This window comes from Pseudoliparis swirei, chromosome 1, assembly GCF_029220125.1.
Source record: "Pseudoliparis swirei isolate HS2019 ecotype Mariana Trench chromosome 1, NWPU_hadal_v1, whole genome shotgun sequence".
Lineage (NCBI taxonomy): Eukaryota > Metazoa > Chordata > Actinopteri > Perciformes > Liparidae > Pseudoliparis > Pseudoliparis swirei.
Genome location: NC_079388.1, coordinates 8,902,529 through 8,921,247, shown reverse-complemented (window position 1 = coordinate 8,921,247; position 18,719 = coordinate 8,902,529). Strand labels below are relative to the sequence as shown.

At 43.1% G+C, this 18,719-nt stretch overlaps 1 protein-coding gene and 1 long non-coding RNA gene across 17 annotated transcripts in view; one reads left to right on the top strand and one right to left on the bottom strand.

Annotated features, from left to right (window-relative positions):
• Positions 1-7,632: 7,632 nt before the first annotated feature.
• On the top strand, positions 7,633-9,220 carry LOC130195256 (uncharacterized). Its single transcript, XR_008832036.1, has 2 exons — positions 7,633-8,502; positions 8,623-9,220. It is a non-coding gene; the product is annotated as an uncharacterized LOC130195256 (long non-coding RNA).
• A 2,841-nt stretch (positions 9,221-12,061) lies between these two features.
• Positions 12,062-18,719, bottom strand: part of ptk2aa (protein tyrosine kinase 2aa) — a 61,537-nt gene continuing 54,879 nt past the window's right edge. For all 16 annotated transcript variants that reach the window (XM_056417321.1, XM_056417380.1, XM_056416997.1 and 13 more), the window contains 6 exons: positions 17,204-17,243; positions 16,770-16,873; positions 14,549-14,704; positions 14,322-14,402; positions 13,844-13,929; positions 12,062-13,761 (listed from right to left, as the gene is read on the bottom strand). In XM_056417321.1, the coding sequence (XP_056273296.1) occupies positions 13,644-13,761; positions 13,844-13,929; positions 14,322-14,402; positions 14,549-14,704; positions 16,770-16,873; positions 17,204-17,243 (585 nt within the window). In that variant the 3' untranslated portion in view covers positions 12,062-13,643. The remainder of the gene's footprint in view (positions 13,762-13,843; positions 13,930-14,321; positions 14,403-14,548; positions 14,705-16,769; positions 16,874-17,203; positions 17,244-18,719) is intronic.

Sequence of the window (18,719 nt, the reverse complement as noted above, 5' to 3'; positions counted from 1 at the left end):
AAGTTTAACTTGGCAATTACAGAAAAAAGATGGCGCCTCGAACGTTTATATAGAATTTTCAAGTAAAATTTGCAAAGTGCATTTATTTTGTTCGATGTGAAGCGCTGGGGCCTCCGCGGTCACGTGACCTGCATGCACGTGACCCTGAGTTGCTCTGTTGTGCCCGTTGAAACGGGACTTACTGTACACACATCTGCTCCTTTACTTTAGCATATTAAAGTGATTTCTTTGACATTTAACATTGAAATGCACTGTGCTCGTTGTTGCGGTGCTTTGCTTTCGGGGGACAAGAGAGCGATCTGTTAAGTAGCGTTAACTGATGGGAGCGCAGAGCGCGCGCTGCCTCCAGCACCTCGTGAACGGGAGAACAATGAGTTATAAACCAAAGAGGTTCCTGTGTCGCCATGTTTCACTGTGCGTCATGACGCCGTGGTTTAATGTATATTAAATACGTTCACGCCGTTTATCGCGAACCATTTATTATTATAATTAATAATACACATTGTATTTATAAGGCGCCTTTCAAGGCACTCGAGGTTGCCGTACAACACATTAAAACAGTTACAGTTAAGACAACCGGAGATTGTCTTATTCATCTTTTTATTCACAAACACCAACGTCCTGAATAAATGTATTTGCCGAGAGCTCAACTGTCGCTTAATTGACCACCAAAAGCTGTGAAAGGCCCCCAAACTTTATGAATTAATAATTATTAAATTAACTAATACATTGTTGTTTGGGGCATATGCAAATGCTGCTGACATTATCAATAACGATAATTATTATTATTATGATTTCCATAAAGAATACATCTTTATTATATAGTCAACATGTCCATCTTTGTGAAACATGTTTTTAATATTTACAAAATGTATTAAAGTTTAACATGAAGTGTCACATGGAAGCAGCATTACTTGATTCTGATTCCCTCATCTGTTTAAACAGAGCTGCAAATGTTGGATGTAACTGCTAAAAAAGGCTTTTATCTCTTTTCAGCACTCTTATATGCTGTCGTTGTTAGGATATGTGGTGTTTTTTTTTTCTATTATTTTTTTCTTTAATATATATAATATTATATTTATTTATAAATTAAAATCTTATATTTTTAACTATTTATTTTTCCTCTTCTTCCCTGACCTTCCCTCTAGCTGCCTGCTGCGACATCCGCGGCTGGCCGTCGCTCATCATCCCCCGGATCGCGGCAGTAATCGAACGATTGCGCAGGGGGCATGGGGTGTGGTTGAGGTGTGGGTGGGTGCATGTTGGTGGCGCCCTGTGGTCCCATTTGATGACGACGAGGGAGAGGGAGCCAGAGAGGACAGACGAGGAGGCCATCTCGCCCACGAGGCCGAGGGAGGACGAAGGAGGATGAGAGCCCTTCCCTTCCTTCCTTCCCCTTCCTTGCCGCCCGCCCCCTTCTTCCCGCGCCAAGAGACTCCGCCCACTCCTCCCGGCCTCTCCGTGAAGAAGAGGACCAGAGAAGAGGACAACGGGGACTCTGGACCCTCCGCCAAGAGGACCAGAGAAGAGGACTTCGGGGACGTTGCTACCTTCCGAAGATACTGGCGGACGGATGAGGACAGCGACGAGGATTGAGGCCGACCACTTGCTGCAGGATCTTAAACCTTCATGTCTGGCAGGACGGATGAAGCCCCAGACAGCCTTCCCTCGCGTCTGGCGGGGTTGGGAATAGGTTTCATCCTGCAGCACAGGTTTTGGTGCGGTCAATCCTGAAGAAGCTCCGTCCCCGTTGTGCACTTTGGAGTCCCATGGTCAGGAGGACGCAGTGCGGTCATTCTGCCTTTAGAACAGCAGCTCACCTGATGACATCATCACATCAGCTGCTGCTCTTGAGTTTACTCGGGCTCTTCCATGTGAAGCATTTTTACCATCACGCCACCAAATTGTCCCAGCACAATTTTAAGGAGGCAGCATTCTGGGATATTTGTCTATCTCAAGTACGGACAAGTCATTTAGGATGCATCACCGTTAAAGTGGGCGGAGTCACATCCGGGCTCGGATGTGACTCCGCCCACTTTGGCTATATGGGAACTTCAGAATTGGAACAACTTGACAGACTTAAGATGTTTCACAAGTTCAGACAAGAACTGGTTTTGAGATGAGGACCACGATCTCCGCCCTCCACTTCAGGCCTCGGATCCTCCACAAACAGAACACACTGGAGTGGGAGGAGGACAGCGACTCGGATTGAGACCCCCAGCCTGTTCGCTGCAGGATTTTAAATCTTTGTCTGGCAGGACTGACAAAGCACCAGACAGCCTTCCCTCATGTGTGGCGGGGTTGGCAATAGGTTTCATTTTGTAGGAGAGGTTTTGGTGCGGATCATCCTGAAGAAGCTCCGCCCCCAGATGTGTACTTTGGAGTCCCAGGCACGGGAGGATGCAGTACGGTCATCCTGCAATTAGAACAGCAGCTCACCTGACGACATCATCACCTCAGATCCATTTTTATGGAGGCTTAATCTTGACAACCCGACCAGATGTGATGCCTCAACAACTCACATCTCACCTCAAGAAAATACCATTTCAAAGTTTCACCTTCCAGTTGTGTATTGTCTCCTCCGCCATTGTTCCCTGATGCTGGTGGGAAATGCATTCTGCATTCGGTAAAGTGTAGCAAGTCCCATCCGGGCATCTGGACCGTGGTTGGCTCTATGGGGACTTTAGAATTGGAACAACTTGACATACCTATGATGTTTCTTGCGAATGAGTTTACTCCGGTTCTTCACAGTGAAATATTTTTACCATCAAATCGTCGGAGCACTATTTTCAGGAGGCTTAATCTTGACAAACCAACCACAGATTTGATGCCTAAAAAATTCGGTAAGTATTATTTAGACAGAGAAACACTTACAAGCCCTCGTCTGAGCGCCGCCATGTTGGGAGTTTTCCCCGGAGAAGGAGGGGGTCGTCGGTCCGTGTACGTAATGTTAGTTTGTTTTTTCGTTTAATTCCAAATACGGAAATCACGTGATTTTTTCGTTTTCCGTTTGAAACCAAAAACGGAATACCACCTCCGTATTTCGTTTCTGCCGTCTGAAACCAAAAACGACAGAACGGAAGTGTTTAAAATGAAAGTCAAAATAAAAGCCAGTGATACATATTCGTATTAACCTTAGAAGAATATTAATTAATCAATATAAAGAATTAAACGGGGATATTTTAACGATGCAAACACATAGCAGGGTAACGTTAGAAGAATATTAATTAGTCAATATAAAGAATAAATCATTAAACCTGGATATGTTAGCGACAGTGGTGACGACGGGAAGTTTAATCTTCATGTACACAGCAAGAATCACCTTCTCACTTAATCGTTGCATTGTTTGATGCAACAGTTCCTAATATAGATTAATCAAAGTAATGTTTCTGTGCAGAGACTATATTTCCACCGCAGAGTAAACAGTTCACCTTTATACCGCTAGATGGCAGAATACCTGTTATTGATACATATGTATTTAATGCCGTTTATTTCCTCTGATATTTAATGTTCATGGTTAATTTCCAGCATAGTTGTAAACATCATGTATTTACTTGTTTTATTTGGGTCATTTTGGAACTAAACATTCCTACATGGAAGAGTGAGGATATGATGACCACGAGGCAATACATATTGACAATTGAAAAATAAAGAGACAGTAGTTGATTTTTTCTTATTAAGCAGCCTTCAGTTAGCACCCAGTCACAGCACCACCTGTGCTTCACCTGTAACCTTCATTACATCATCATTACATCAATGGTTAATGGGGACAAGTTTTTTGTTTTATGTTTATATGTGTGTGTGTTTATGTATATATATGTGTTTGTATATATATGTATACGTATGTATGTGTGTATATATATGTATATATATATTAGTGCTGTGAAAAATAACGTGTTAATTAAATTACAGGATTAATTAGTTATGTTTTTTTACCGCATTTAACGCATGCGCAGAATGAGCTTCCAATCCGTCTGTTGTTGGTCGTCTCTCCAGCAGCGTGTCATTCTGTCTCTAGTGTCGCGTTAACACGACTCCGATCTCCGTCTCGCGCGCCGCAGAGCTCGGATGCCGGCGCGCGCACTGGTGAGCAAGTTATGTGTACCCCTGTGTATAAATGTATATATGTGATTAATCATGATTAATCCACAGACCTGTGATTAACCTGATTAAAATTTTTACTCGTTTCACAGCCTATATATTAGGGCTGTGAAACTATTAACATTTTTTCGTCCCGATGTGCGCCGGCATCCGAGCTCTGCGGCGCGCGAGACGGGGATCTGAGTCGTGTTGACGCGACACTAGAGACAGAATGACATGCTGCTGGAGAGACGACCAACAACAGACGGATTGGAAGCTCATTCTGCACATGCGGTAAAAAAAATTACCTAATTAATCCTGTAATTTAATCATAACGTGTTAACGCGTTATTTTTCACAGCACTAATATATACACGTATATATGATTCTTTGAAATACGTTTTTTCGAGAAATCATAGGTTAGGGCACTTATAAGCTCGTTAGCTTCAGCCTCGACCCTTTCGGTCAGCCACTTTCTTCTTTTGTTGAATTATGATTGTTGTATATTTTGCTGATTGAAATAAACTAAATCATCATCAACATGTAACCTGTTCTGTTGTGACTCTGCTGTCTTAGCCCTCTGACTGCATCACATCATCATCATGTAGTACTTTGGTTTCCAGAAGGATGGAGCTCTGTGTTGTGTGTGAACATGTTTTGAGGAGTTGACTCCATGAGTTATTGTATCAGACTGAAACATGGAGAGCAAAGCTCCTCACATCTCTAAGATGTCTCACAGTTTATAGTCGTGATTGTTAGGCGTTGTTGCCTGTGTTTAGCCGTATGGCTATATCTCTGCATGTACATTTAGATAAGCCATATTCAGCTCAGAGCCTTCTTTAGTTTAGAGCAACAGGTCATGATCTTGTTTAGCTAATAGCAACAGGTTTAGCTCAGAGCAACACCTCACATGTACTTATTTCTGATCCAATGACATCTGCACACTTCTAGATATATAAAGTAAGACAATCTTTGCTATTTTCTAATTCTTTATGTCAAGCACAAGTTAACTACTCCCCTAAAAGAGGAAGCCTTCAGAATTAGTGGTAGCATTGCATTAGGATTACATTCCTGTATTTGAATTGTATTGCTGGATCTCAATTCCTCTGATTCTTCCATCTGCAGTTAATCTGCTCGCATGATTTACATCATCAAAGTTTTGCCTTCCAAGAGCTGTTCCAAATGAAAAGTGAATGTCAGATGAATGAACCGTCCTGACTGAGCTTCACTGAAGCTTTATACCTGCTACAGGCTCAGGTCAAAATGGTGTTTAGTATTATGTGATTTATAGGTTGGCTCAGATTGTTTATCATTGATGTTTGTTCCTGCTGTTTGATTGTAGTGCTCAGACATCAGCTGTGTTCTTAGTGAAGCAATAGGTGTCAGATTGACATCCAAACTGAGGGTGTCAGGGTCCTTAAGCTGCCCTTCATAAACAAGCGAGGTTCCCAACCACATCGGGGTCCTCCTCCAGTGGGAAATCTTCACACTGGGTCCAAATCTGTGACATCCGGCTGTCGGGGAGACCGACTTATGAGCCTGAAACAAGTGATACAATGGTGGCTAATGTATGAAGTTATCATGGCTTCACCGCCCTAAACCGGCTGCAACCGTCTTGTGTGTGTATATTTTGGGGTGTACGTTTGTTACCTAGGTCAGAGGTCACTGAACAAGCCATCTTCCAGTGCCTTACTCACACTGGCAGGGGGTCAACACCGTGTCACTATCAATAGTTGGTGTTACAGGTCCAGCCTTTCCCATTACAGATTAAAAATGAAATTCGTGCCAGACTTTGAAGACATAAGTGTTTATTCAAAAAGAACATATTTCTCCCTTTAAACCCCCAACATTTGAAGAAAAGAAAAAAACATCCCGTCAGTTGAACCAATTAAAAAGCACAGACAATAACAACTTAGACACACACAAAAACATCAGCGTTGACAATTTCTCCTCAACTGCAGTGTTATTGAATGTATTGGTCAGAACAAGATCAATCACATCAGGTATGGGTGATATTTGTGGTTACTCTTATGAACATGTGTTTGCAGTGCATGTGCTACACTACCAAACTTAGCTTTTCCATTACTACTTAATTGACTTGGAAGCTAAATAAGCACCACATCAAATTCCACTCCACTGAGGTGTGAAAGAGCAAGGGGCGTTGGCCCAACTGCTCTGGAGAAATATTACATGTTAGGGGAAAAAAGAAGAGAAAAGGATATTATGGTTAACTAGTTTGGAGACCCCAAACTAGTGAACCATAATACTCTCCAAGTATTTGTTTGTAGCTTTCCGATCTTCGGCGTATAAGGACTCATAAAGCCCCCCCACCAGAATCAGCTTTAAGTGTGTACAAATACAATGAATATGGCTTATCTAAATGTACATGCTGTTGCTCTGAGCTAAACAAGGTCATGACCTGTTGCTCTAAACTAAAGAAGGCTCTGAGCTGAATATGGCTTATCTAAATGTACATGCAGAGATATAGCCATACGGCTAAACAACAACGCCTAACAATCACGACTATAAACTATGTGAGACATCTTAGAGATGTGAGGAGCTGTGCTCTCCATGTTTCAGTCTGATACAATAACTCATGGAGTCAACTCCTCAAAACATGTTCACACACAACACAGAGCTCCATCCTTCTGGAGACCAACGTACTACATGATGATGATGTGATGTAGTCAGAGGAGTAGAGACACTGACAGCAGAGTCACAACAGAACAGGTTACATGTTGATGATGATTTAGTTTATTTCGATCAGCAAAATATACAACAATCATAATTCAACAAAAGAAGAAAGTGGCTGACCGAAAGGGTCGAGGCTGAAGCTAACGAGCTTATAAGTGCCCTAACCTATGATTTCTCGAAAAAACGTATTTCAAAGAATCATATATACATATATATATACACACATACATACGTATACATACACATATATATACATACATATACACACATATATACATATATACATCTACGCACACACACACACTATACATACACACACATACATATAAACATAAAACAAAAAACTTGTCCCCATTAACCGTTGATGTAATGATGATGTAATGAAGGTTACAGGTGAAGCACAGGTGGTGCTGTGACTGGGTGCTAACTGAAGGCTGCTTAATAAGAAAAAATCAACTACTGTCTCTTTATTTTTCAATTGTCAATATGTATTGCCTCGTGGTCATCATATCCTCACTCTTCCATGTAGGAATGTTTAGTTCCAAAATGACCCAAATAAAACAAGTAAATACATGATGTTTACAACTATGCTGGAAATTAACCATGAACATAAATATCAGAGGAAATAAACGGCATTAAATACATATGTATCAATAACAGGTATTCTGCCATCTAGCGGTATAAAGGTGAACTGTTTACTCTGCGGTGGAAATATAAATATAATAACAGCAACAACTCTGCACAGAAACATTACTTTGATTAATCTATATTAGGAACTGTGTTGCGTCAAACAATGCAACGATTAAGTGAGAAGGTGATTCTTGCTGTGTACATGAAGATTAAACTTCCCGTCGTCACCACTGTCGCTAACATATCCAGGTTTAATTATTTATTCTTTATATTGACTAATTAGTATTCTTCTAACGTTACCCTGCTATGTGTTTGCATCGTTAAAATATCCCTGTTTAATTATTTATTCTTTATATTGATTAATTAATATTCTTCTAAGGTTAATACGAATATGTATCACTGGCTTTTATTTTGACTTTCATTTTAAGCACTTCCGTTCTGTCGTTTTTGGTTTCAGACGGCAGAAACGAAATACGGAGGTGGTATTCCGTTTTTGGTTTCAAACGGAAAACGAAAAAACCACGTGATTTCCGTATTCCGTATTTGGAATTAAACGAAAAAACAAACTAACATTACGTACACGGACCGTCGTCTCCTTGTGGGTTGCGGTCCTCGTGGTTCAAGAGGAGCAGTGCGGATTCCGTCCCGGTTGTGAAACAGTGGACCAGCTCTTTACCCTCGCAAGACTGCTGGAGGGGTCCTGGGAGTTTGCCCAACCAGTCCACATGTGTTTTGTGGACTTGGACAAGGCTTTCTCCTGGGTTCCTCTGGGGCTTTTGTGGGGGGTGTTGCAAGAGTTTGGGGTGCCGGGCTGTCGGGTCTCTGTGCGACTGCAGTATGAGCTGTTTGTATTCTCTGCAATAAATCAGATATGTTCCCGGCGTTCATTTGACTCTCTCTGGTTATTTTTAGAGTTAGGTGAAGGTGGCTGAACCAGACAGATGTGTGATAAAAACTACTAACGTTAAGAAAAGTCTCCAAGTCTCTTTTACCCAGGTTAAGGACCAGATGACTAGATGAGGAGGATGGAGGACCAGAGGACCAGATGAGGACCAGATGACGGACCACAGCGGCGGTGGTCTTTCTTTCAGTGGGCTGAGTAAGTAATCCCTTTCCAAGACTACAGAAGTAGTACGATTCCATCAATGGAGGCCAGATTCAACACAACAATGTGTCGTTGAGTTCAAAAGTATTCATCTCTTGTGTTTGTGTCTCACAGGCAGGACTCCACTGGGCTTTTGTCTCGCTCTTGGGGAAGCTGAGGGTGGGCGTCAACCATCCCGATGCCCAGACCCCCAGCAGACCTCTGAACCCCTCTCAGCACCCCAGAGAGTCCAAGACCCAGTGAATAAGGTCCGAGCTGCCCCCCCACCCCGACACCACCCGCCAGCCAGGAGGACGAGGAGGGTCCCGTCCCCACCAGCACAGAGGACGGAGTTTGTTTCCATCGGCTTCTTCTGTGACGGGTTCGGGAAGCTCCTCACACACACACACACAGGAAGCTGTCATCCAGACAGGAAGTTGTCATCCGCTGTTTGCATCATCTGCCGACAAGAAATCAAGGAGGAGACTGACGCTTCAGGCTGAGCGAGAAATAATCATCTAAAAGCTTTCAAATGTCATTTGTCGCATAAAATCCTGTATGTTCATGTTCATGTATGTACAATATTGTTACTGTTTATTTACTGAGTAGCACAATTATATACATGTTCAACAAACCTTCTCAATATGTCTCTTTATATTGTATAATTTTTCTGATCGTTGATATCTGACAATGTATAACACTTTATATATAAATATTCTCCCTTTTTGATTTCCATTTGACTCAAAGGCCTTATTGTTATTACTGTTCATTATTATATACTGTTGATATAAATGAAATGGAGAAACGGCCAGCAACGTGCAGTATGATTGTTCCCAATTTTATTCAAATATACTCATAAACAATTGTTATCTTTACTGATCGCGTACCAGAACATAAAGTAATTTATGCATCATTATAGACAGATGTAGGTGCAAGGGAACAAAACATGCCTGTAATATAAGGGGGGAAACAGGGAATTTAATTAATTAATATCATTATCATCATTTGTATAACACTGCGGGTGCTTATTTCAAAATGACCATAGAGAACTTGCCAACACTGAAGAGGCACCGACGATAACAAAATAAAGAACCCTATTGAAAATAACTACAAAGGTACATTTGTGTTTTTACTTTGCAACAAACAGGTCCGGCTCAGAGAGTATTGTCAGGTACTGTTGGCCTGAAGAGATCAATGAAACATTTCTGTTGGCCTGAAGAGATCAATGAAACATTCGAGATATCACATATCAAAAAGGAAATTATGAAATGACAAGGGCACCTCATAACTGGGAACCATTAGGTGCATGGTGGTGGAGAACAGGGTCCTCCCGGTCGAGCACTTTCAGTTTATCGACGGATCCAGATCCTCTCCAGGAGCTCCTTCCTCCCAGCTGCCATCTCACTCTACAAACAGGCCAACATTTTTTACAAAAATCAACCTAAATGCAACTTTGGTGAAAATCACTTTCCTGCTTCGAATCACTGTTTTCAGTTCAGATTTGTAGTAACTGACTTTGTTGTTAATAAACTTTTTGCTCAAGCTAAGTGTTGCATCACTGTTCAAATAGACCCTCCCATTCTGTTGGACCACTTAAAAAAATTATCAATGGTGAGAGACAAATAACTGATTCAGTTGGAATTGTGCCATGAATTGCACATAATGTTTCGCAAATTAACACATAAAAAAAAAAAAGTCAAATCATTTTGTCATACCAATGGATTTCTATGACTTTTCCATGACTTTAAACCAAGTTTTCATGATCAAACAATTTGTGAAATCTCAGTGTATACATGAAAAAGTGAGAACATTTAGTATTTAAACATACAATGCTAATTCCAAAGCATAAAGTATACCATAAACCAGCGGTCCCCAACCTTTTTTGAGCCACGGACCGGCAATATAAATGACGTAATAAATATGACGTCATACAATTATACGAAGGGCATAATGTGCAAAAACTACAACTCATCATTACGCCGAATTAGTGTGAGCCGTGCGCTTGTTTACCTGCAACGAGCCGCTCATGGAGACGGCGACACAGACGTGTGATTGGTCCGCTGCTCCTAACCGAGTTCTGGTCGCTGCCATTAGAACACCGGCAGAGTTGTTGTGTGAAATGTCCCTTAAGGCCACCGTCATTTGCATCTGGAACACATTTTCTTCTAGCTCGGACGGGCTCGATTCACCGGGTGGGTTTGTTTGCAAATGGGTTGCAGGTCTATTCTTTTGCAGTCGGGTCTTTTGTGGTTGGAGTACCGCTCAAACTCTTTGAAAAGCCTCTTCCACCCGGTCAACGTCTGAAACATGTAGAATATTCCGCTGTTCACTCGCCCACACACTGTGCAGAGCTTCTCGGAGCCTGAGCCGTCGGTAGCGCTCCTAGTTGGAACTTTGAAAGTGGCGAACGAACCCCTTCCTACGGCCCACCACTGGTTAGTACAATGCATGTATGACACAAAAACAGAGTAATGCGACATACAACGTTAAATACATATACATGCCTTACATACTTGTCCTTTAGTGATGTGAAGGAGGATTCATGCAGTTATGAAAAGAAAACCATTCAGTATTCATCTTTCACTAAACTACATAGTTATGATGCGACGTTCAAATGAAATAAATACATAGAAAATTAAACGAAAGGTTCGACACGGCCTATTTATATTCATCAACATAAATCATTAGTTTCTAACTGTGCAAATAAATGTTAAACATGCAGTTTGTTTTTAATCAACGGCTCAATGGTGCGTCACTTTAAATGGTGCTAGTGGCATCATCTTCTTTCCTCTGATCCGGTGTTTCCTTTCCTAAAAGGAGCAAAGAAAGGAAGCACTGAAGCAGCTCGTATTAACATCTTTATGAACAGCTCTCACCATGGAGGCCACGTCGATACTTCCGGGTCATTTCCCTGTTAGGAACCATCCTCAGCCAAAAGGACTGTTGGGGACAGCTGCACAGCGGTCAGAGGCGGACCAGCTCGACCCAGTGAGAAGCCCCACTACGCTGTCCTGCACTGAAGAACCCCAAGAAGATCCCAGTTTGGAGTTTGTCAGACCACCTTTAAAACCTTTAGTGGAGCAATGGAGACGTACTCCATTGCTGACCGAAGAAGTGGAGGAGAGAGCCATCAGTCTCATAACTCGCTGCAGCAAAGACATTTTGTCCGCGTCTTCTCGTTGATGTTTTGAACTATTTTCAGGTTCTGAACCGGCGGCCGGGTGAAACCGGCCGGCTGGGAGTCTCCCTGCCCGTCAGAGGGCCAGAGTTTTAGCCTCTCTTGCACTTTCTCCGGGCCGGTGTTTAAAGAGGAGCCGATGATGAACAACTTGCGGCGGTGCTTTACATACGGTGAGATAAGGGATCTCCCTCGGTGGCTGCAGCGTGCCGTTTGGGTCCTTCCACAAGTTGTGAACTCGAGCAGCATCGTCTTCATCATCGTCTTCGTCCACGGGCTTGAGCATGTCTTTCTCCTACTGTGCTTATTGAGCACTGTTGGTCCTGCCTTCTTTATTTATATAAAATGTACCCTACAAAGTATTATTTGTTTTGACACACACCCACACACGCTCTCTCAATGATAACAGTGTTTTTATTTGCTTGGTTCAGCAACTGTACATGTGACTCCTTCCTGAGAATGTTGCTCACCTCAGGAGAGAGGGAATGGAGAGAATCAGAGGGAGGAGAGCAATATGAGGCTGAAGGAGGGAGGTAACAGGGAGAACAGGAGTGGGGGTGGCAGAGCAGAAGGGGAATGAAAGTATAAATAACTCCAGTGGAGGGAGGTAGAAGGACTGATAAAAGCAAATCATGTTGGGGATGAACACTTCACACGATGGACCCGATGAACCTGTGCTCCATCGAGGCCACCAACCCCTCCTCTCAATATTACTTTCGCTTTTTACCCCCCAAAAGTATTTCAATGTCCCTGAAAATCCAATTCCTGAAAGTGAGGGAAATTTGCCAACGAGGGCGTCGCTGAGAGCTTGCCCTGCGTCATGTGACGAGTCAGAGGACAGGAGTAACCCACGACGACGGCGTCACTGATGCAACATCAGCATTTGGCTTCAATGCTCAACACGAGCAATAAAGAAGCCGTGCGTTTGACATGTTTGTCGAACCGTCTGCAGCAATGACAGGTGAGCTGCTGCTAAACATGGGGAATTATTGAATAAAACCATAATTTGAGTGAAATAATCCTTTTTTGTGTGTCATTGCAGAACATTTGGCACCTCCTGTACATAATTAGGACCACCATTGTAACTGAAACACGCCCTTCCCCCCCTCTGTTCATCCTTCTCCCTTCTTCACGAACAATTCATACCTCAGGAACATGTTAAAAATATAGCCTCTATGTATATTTACTATGCGAGTTAACTTAAAAAGTGGCCTGTGACATTTACTTTGTTCTTCAAAATACAGATTTCATATTTCATTTCATTTCATCTCTCGGTGCCTGAGATCGAGGTCTAGAGAGAAGGAGAAACAAGAGATGAAACTATTTATGAGCAGCTATCAATCACTTATTTTTGCCCATTGAATTTTCAAGAAGAAGACCGGACACAGACGTACTGTAAGAGTCAAGGCTGAAAATAGTAATAGTAATAATTAATAATGATATAAAAGCATGTTTAAACAGCAACGTTATCATATCATCTTCATTATCCTCCTCCTCCTCATCCTGGCTCTTCAGTTCCAGTTGTTACTTCCTGCTTACGACTGTCAGTCGGGTGTAAGTGGCACATTTCGATGCGTCCAAACACCAAAATATCTCCGCAGTCCTTCGAGCCTCCGAAACCTTCGTGTGATTCACTTTCTTCAAAGTTTAAAAAGTAGTGACGAATGAGAAAAAAAGAAGAAAAAAAAGAAAGAGGAAATAACCTCATCTTTGAGGATACGGGATGGAGGACAAAAGCGTTTTTCTCGAGATACAAAAGCAAATGATGCGACAGAAGTACAAAGCATCACAATATTGATCAAAACATGACCGTCGCCGGAGCAACAAAGAAACGATGAATGTCTGGAGGAGAGGAGGGGCTCATTGTTTCAGTCCGCTGTCCATCAGCTCACGTGCTCGTCCGTCTGTCCGTCACTGATCCGCGAGTCCTCTTCTCTTCTGATTGGCTACGAGCTACTGCACACGCTCCACGGCGACACTAATGCGGGCGGATCATCTTGAGTCGCGATTGGTCGATGACATCCAGCAGGTTCTTGGCGTCGACTGCGAGGGCGTGAGCCGCCATCAACATCTGCTTCTTGTAGTCCTTTTGTAAACTGCCGAGAACAAAGAAAACCGTCACCAACACCGCGGCGGAGAATCCTCGCAGTGAAGCGTATCCGTCATATTGGCGCCTACCTCGTCATGACGTACTGCTGGGCCAGTTTCATCTTTGCTATTAACTCGGCCAGATCTGAATTCAACAGCTTTTGGGCCATCTCGATCTGTGATGAGGCAAACAGAACGATAACCATAATGACTCGGCCGTCCTTTTAGTCCCTGTGGAATAGTTCTGCTCTGATAACAATGTTTGTTTTTCTTGTCGTGAACATGCAGGGCGTCAAATGACATCATTCACTTCTCAATACAACAGCTGGCCTGAGTGAAAGAAAGCCACAATGTGTTAAAGCTTATGGTTTATAGCTCGTGTCTACAAGTTTGCATGGATGAAGCTATTTGTTTTTAATAAACTTCCAACGACAGAAAAATAATATATCATCATGAGCAAGATTGTTTTTCAGTGATTTGACTCACATTCAACCCACTAGTTACAGTACAGTTCTATTATAACAAATGTTTAACTGTGCGTGCGCGCGTGCCGTGTGTGCGTGCTCACCTCTCTGTGTGTGCTAGCTGGCAGAACAGGAAGCGTCTCGTCCACAGTCGCTAGCAGAGTCCTCAGTGCAAGACCGACCTCCTACACACACACACACACACACACACACACACACACACACAGATTGTTACGTCAGTCTTCAGTTAATAAGCACATTTAAACGTGTCGATGATGAATCTTTCATGAGAAGCCGAGCTGTGCCGTCTGGAAGTGGTCGTTGACCCTACCTTGACCATGGGGACGTACTCCTCCGGGGCTGCAGGCTGGATCCGGTTGGACATCTCGATCACGGCTTTGACCAATCCCGTCACGTTCTCGTACACTTTGTCGTTGGAGCGGTCCAGGTTGGCCGTGGGGGGCGGGCTGATCTCCTGAGGCTGCAGCTGCACCACCAAGGGAAGCATGAGCGTTACAACGAGTCACGAGAACATACATTTCACACAAGATTTCCTTTTAGAAATTATAATGCGAGTCCCCACTAGGGGGCAGCGTTGGACTAGATTCACTCACTCTCGCTCAGTCAGATGTTATTTCTGTCTACATGCATTTCTACCAACATACGAGCTAGTGTGAGTTTTCTCCTGTGACAGGAGTGGAGAGCTGTTAGTACAGTGCGGTGACGGACAGACAGGGACAGCTTTCTAGTGACCGGTCCACGTTAGAGGTTACAACATATGAGTTAGTGTCACGTCAAAGGGTCGCAGAGGTGAACCAATGAACTCTTTATACCTGCTGAATGTGAAGAGTTTCTTCTTTTTTCTTCTTTTCTCTCTCTTCCTCTGGTCTGCTAACTGTACCTTTACTTTAATTTTAATTAATGGATAAGATAATGAGCTGCTGTGTGAAGTGATCCCTTCTTCTTTGAGAAAAAAAGCAAGAGAAAAAAAAGCAAATGCCCCAGAAGAGAGCTCGATTTAAATGAATGAATTATGATTTTTTGTGAAATCAATTAGGCTCGTGAATGAGAAAGAGGTTTATGTCCTTGAGTTATGGCCAAACAGCTAAAACGCAGCTTCTCCCGTGAAGATAACAGGACGTCAAATGAATGTAGATTTATTTCACCAGTTGATAATTGGACCTACTTTACAAGTTCTTTATACGGCATTCGGAGCATTAATAAAGCATGGCCGAAGGGGAATCACAGCATCTGGATTCTGTGCGGCCGTCTGTGCACATCCAACATGTTCCAACTACAAAGAGAATCCCACGCAGAGTAATATAGATCAAGAGGCTTCCTTGCCACAATCCCATGCTAGCTCATGTCCAGGCGTCCAACGTATATTCGAGGCCTAGCCCCCCCCCCCCCCCCAGGTTATTAACAGTTTGCTCTGTCGTTTAGCTGCCATCTCAGTGTCAGTGTGGAGGCTCCAGAGATGCTCGGAATTTCAAATTGAGCAAGTTTAACAACATTAATTTCACTATATTATCATCTAAAGACGCCGTGGAAGACATCCAGTGATCAGGCTACATTGCTTCTATTGCTCTAACAAAAGCACTACTATTAATTTTGCATTTTATTTTTCTTTACCAGGGATATAATTCACAGCACTGCTGCTACAATTTATTAACACCGTATTAGGAGTATATATTGTCTTGAATATATGGTGGGACAAGCTAACAATGTTTCATCTGCGACAAAATAATCCTGCTGGAGCTTCAACCGCGTCTCACAGTCTCCACCATCTTCGCCGATGACCACGAGATGAATGCGAAACCCCCAGATGAGATTATTGTGTCACAAACACGGTCGCCAGGTCAAAAATTAACTTCCGTGCCAACGGTGATATTTTGTTTTGCCTCTGGTAAAGAAAATAACCTTTTTAACCACAACTCAGAAAGCTTCATGAAGCTTCTCTATACATGAACATACTAGGAACTATCATCCAACTACAGCGATGACGGACAAACACAAAGATCAGCTTACCCTCCACGGCTATGGGGAGGTTGAGGAGATGGGAGGGAGGTGTGGTTGGGTGGATGTGGATGTGACAGGGAGGAGATTGAAGGGGGTTGGGGTGTGCAGCAGGGTGTGATGAGAGGGGCAAGGGTTTGACAGATTGATGGATGCAGAGTACAAGGTCAGAAAAGCCAAATGAGGGATGAGAAGATGGCAGGAAGTAAAAGGGGAAGATATGGATGGAGGTTAATGAGAGAGGGGGAGGAAGAGTGAAGGGGGAGAGAAGAGGGACAGAACATTAGGCCCAAGCCAACCACCGGCGAGGCGAGGCACAGCATGCAACCCATCAGCAAAATGCCAAATCGTGACGTCACCTCCAATACAATATGCTGGGATGGGAAAGAGGCTAAACAAGAGCAGCGAGAAATAATCGTGTTCACAGGAAAGATCCTTATCAGCTACATCTGCTCATTTCTAATTTGTAGGAGATTCTTTGTTTAAAGCTATCATTGTGTTTGTTGTTGTTGTTGTTGTTGTGTGTATTAATATACCTTCACCCCCTCGTTGTAGCTGTCAATAGGGCAAAGACTTGCCAGGTTGCCTAGGTGACCAGGAGCTCCCGGGCGGGGCGGTTTCTTCGGAGGAGCCACATGTTCTTAAAAAGAGGAGTATGAAGGTATGATGTGTGTGTAGTATGGAGTCTGCTCAGAGATACTTCATGTACTGTACACTATAGAGTTTACGGCACTTTTACTATTATTTCATAAACACGTAAATATATAAAATCAGGATTGAGATAAGTTGTAAGCATCAGTCAACTGTTGCAGCAGGTTTAGGTAGATCTTCATGCAATAATAATACATCAATAATATAACACAGTAGCTACAGGACATTAAAGGCAAATCCGTAAAAAAAAATTATATGTTAAATACATATTGCTGCTAATACTTGAGTTTTTTTAGTATGTTTGTCTGTGTTCACTCACCTGGTTTCCCTACAGGCTGGTAAATATGTTGGTTTCCACCCTGTGCAGAGAAAATCACACACACGGATACACAGGGTCAACTTTAAATTGTCTATAATCTTATATATATATATACAGTATAAATGAAAATGATCATTTAATACTGATCTCACAAAGTAAACATCAGTAAATATAGCACATTCACAGTCTTGTTGCATATTGAGAATTCCCACCAGCGATGTCCCGACTCGTTGATGCAGTGGGGAGGTGATAAGGTCATATGAGAATAGCTTTATGATGTCATAACTCACACATTTACAGTAAAATGGGACTGTGCAGTGCCTCTGGGATTAGAATTCCCATGAGCCCTCTGTGGTCATGCAGTTGGTGTGTCGGCAGCACCTCCCTGGCAAACCGACAGAAATACTTTCTCCACTCCTCCCGGCCTCTGTATTTCCTCTGTCGGCCCCTCAGCCTCCCTCACCATTTCATTTTCTATCTTTCTGATACTTTTCTTCTCCTTTTCTCCTTCTCATCCCTTGCTTTGTCACTTTTCAGCTTTCTTCTCTCCATCAGTGTGTGTGTGGAGAGAGGTTAGCAGCTCATTTCCAATAAAAGTGTCGACAAACAGACAGTGGGACAGACAAACAGACAGTGGGACATACAAACAGACAGTGGGACAGACAAACAGACAGTGGGACAGACAAACAGACAGTGGGACATACAAACAGACAGTGGGACATACAAACAGACAGTGGGACAGACAAACAGACAGTGGGACATACAAACAGACAGTGGGACAGACAAACAGACAGTGGGACATACAAACAGACAGTGGGACATACAAACAGACAGTGGGACATACAAACAGACAGTGGGACATACAAACAGACAGTGGGACAGACAAACAGACAGTGGGACATACAAACAGACAGTGGGACAGACACACAGACAGTGGGACAGACAAACAGACAGTGGGACAGACAAACAGACAGTGGGACAGACAAACAGACAGTGGGACATACAAACAGACAGTGGGACAGACAAACAGACAGTGGGACAGACAAACAGACAGTGGGACATACAAACAGACAGTGGGACAGACAAACAGACAGTGGGACAGACAAACAGACAGTGGGACAGACAAACAGACAGTGGGACATACAAACAGACAGTGGGACAGACAGACAGACAGTGGGACATACAAACAGACAGTGGGACATACAAACAGACAGTGGGACAGACAAACAGACAGTGGGACAGACAGACAGACAGTGGGACATACAAACAGACAGTGGGACATACAAACAGACAGTGGGACAGACAAACAGACAGAGGGACAGACAAACAGACAGTGGGACATACAAACAGACAGTGGGACAGACAAACAGACAGTGGGACATACAAACAGACAGTGGGACAGACAAACAGACAGTGGGACATACAAACAGACAGTGGGACAGACAAACAGACAGTGGGACAGACAAACAGACAGTGGGACAGACAAACAGACAGTGGGACAGACAAACAGACAGTG